Source organism: Poecilia reticulata, unplaced genomic scaffold, assembly GCF_000633615.1.
Source record: "Poecilia reticulata strain Guanapo unplaced genomic scaffold, Guppy_female_1.0+MT scaffold_2319, whole genome shotgun sequence".
In the NCBI taxonomy this organism is placed as follows: Eukaryota; Metazoa; Chordata; class Actinopteri; order Cyprinodontiformes; family Poeciliidae; genus Poecilia; species Poecilia reticulata.
Genome location: NW_007617048.1, coordinates 1 through 1445, shown reverse-complemented (window position 1 = coordinate 1445; position 1445 = coordinate 1). Strand labels below are relative to the sequence as shown.

The window sequence follows — 1445 nt, the reverse complement described above, 5'->3', positions numbered from 1 at the left end:
TTTTCTGCAACACCAACATTCAGTAGGTATAATTGTCCTTGCACTTCAATATAAATATCCGCTGTGGGGTATGGCCTTTCATCACCATGCACACATCGGATAGGGATTGTGTCAGATGTGCAAATTATATTAGATGGAACCAGCCCTCTTTCAACCAGAGTCTGAACACTCCCAGTGTCAATTAAGGCCTTCACACCTTTCCCATTAACTTTCACATCACTCAGTTTCACAGACTGTCCAATACTGATGCAATTGTCACTTTTAAATGGGACAACACACAGCTGAGTGAGTTTGGGAGGGTTTTTTGGACACATAGGTTTTGTATGGCCTTCCTGACCACACAAATAACAAACAGGCACTTTATTGTATTGCCTGGGTGTTGYGCTTACTGACTGGGTTTCCCTTAGGAAGGCCTTACCCACAGCAGATACACCCTTTTGGTGGTGTTGTACAGGTGCAGCTCTGCGTGTGTCTTTAGATGCCTTCCAAGAAGAGTAACTCCATGGTTGTCCTTTCCGTCTAGCAGCCACAAACACCTCAGCCAGTGAAGCCGCTTTGGAAGCTGTTGGAGGATCATGTTCCCGGACCCAAACCTGAAGCTCAGGAGACAGCATACGTAGATATTGCTCCAACACAATAACTTCACCAATGGCTTTCACTGTTTTACCTCTAGGTTGTATCCACTTTTCATACATCTCCTTTAACCTTACGTACAGCTCCTTGGGAGTTTCTCCAGGCTCCACTTCTGTAGAACGAAATCTCTGACGATAGGTTTCTGGGTTAATGTCATATTTCCTCAGAATTGCCTCCTTAACAGATATATAATCATCCACTTCATCAATGTCCATATGCACATAAGCGCTTCTGGCTTTTCCAGTTAGCAATGGAACCAGACGGAAGACCCAGTCATTCTCTGGCCAGTTACATGAAACTGCAATCCTCTCAAAAGTAATTAAAAAATGTTCAATGTCATCAGTTTCTGTTAATTTTTCTAATTTAGGTTCCAAGAAGGAACGAAACTGACCTGAAGAGATGACTTTGCGGTCCCCTGGCAGTAGATCTTTATCCTGTGGTTCTGGATCAGAGTTTTCCAGCTTAGCAGGTTCAGATGTTGGAAAAGTTTGGGCCTGCACTTCTGATTGCAAAAGACTGAATTGGTGTTGAAGAGACCTGAACCGTTGATCTTGGCGGGCTGCTTCCTCTTTCATTGTTCTATTYTGTTCCTCCTGCTGGCTCATGTGGGCACGAAGAATATTAACAAGATCTGTATATGTTGGTTCTTTCACCTCTTCACMCTCAGTGCCTACATGTCCTCCAGATGCTCCTGCTTCAGTGCAATCAGTCTGCTCATCAAGGTCTGCTGTTCCTTGAGACTCCACAAAATTGCCTCGTTTACTCCTTCCTCCACGCTGCATGTTTCAATCATCAGGGTTGGTAATGGGGGG

At 44.4% G+C, this 1445-nt stretch overlaps 1 protein-coding gene across 1 annotated transcript; it reads right to left on the bottom strand.

Annotated features, from left to right (window-relative positions):
- Positions 1 to 8: 8 nt before the first annotated feature.
- LOC108166111 (uncharacterized) lies at positions 9 to 1439 on the bottom strand (the record flags this gene model as incomplete). Its single annotated transcript, XM_017303669.1, has 1 exon — positions 9 to 1439. A coding segment is annotated over exon 1 (1407 nt), but the record flags the coding sequence as incomplete, so codon positions are not given.
- Between the last annotated feature and the right edge of the window lie 6 nt (positions 1440 to 1445).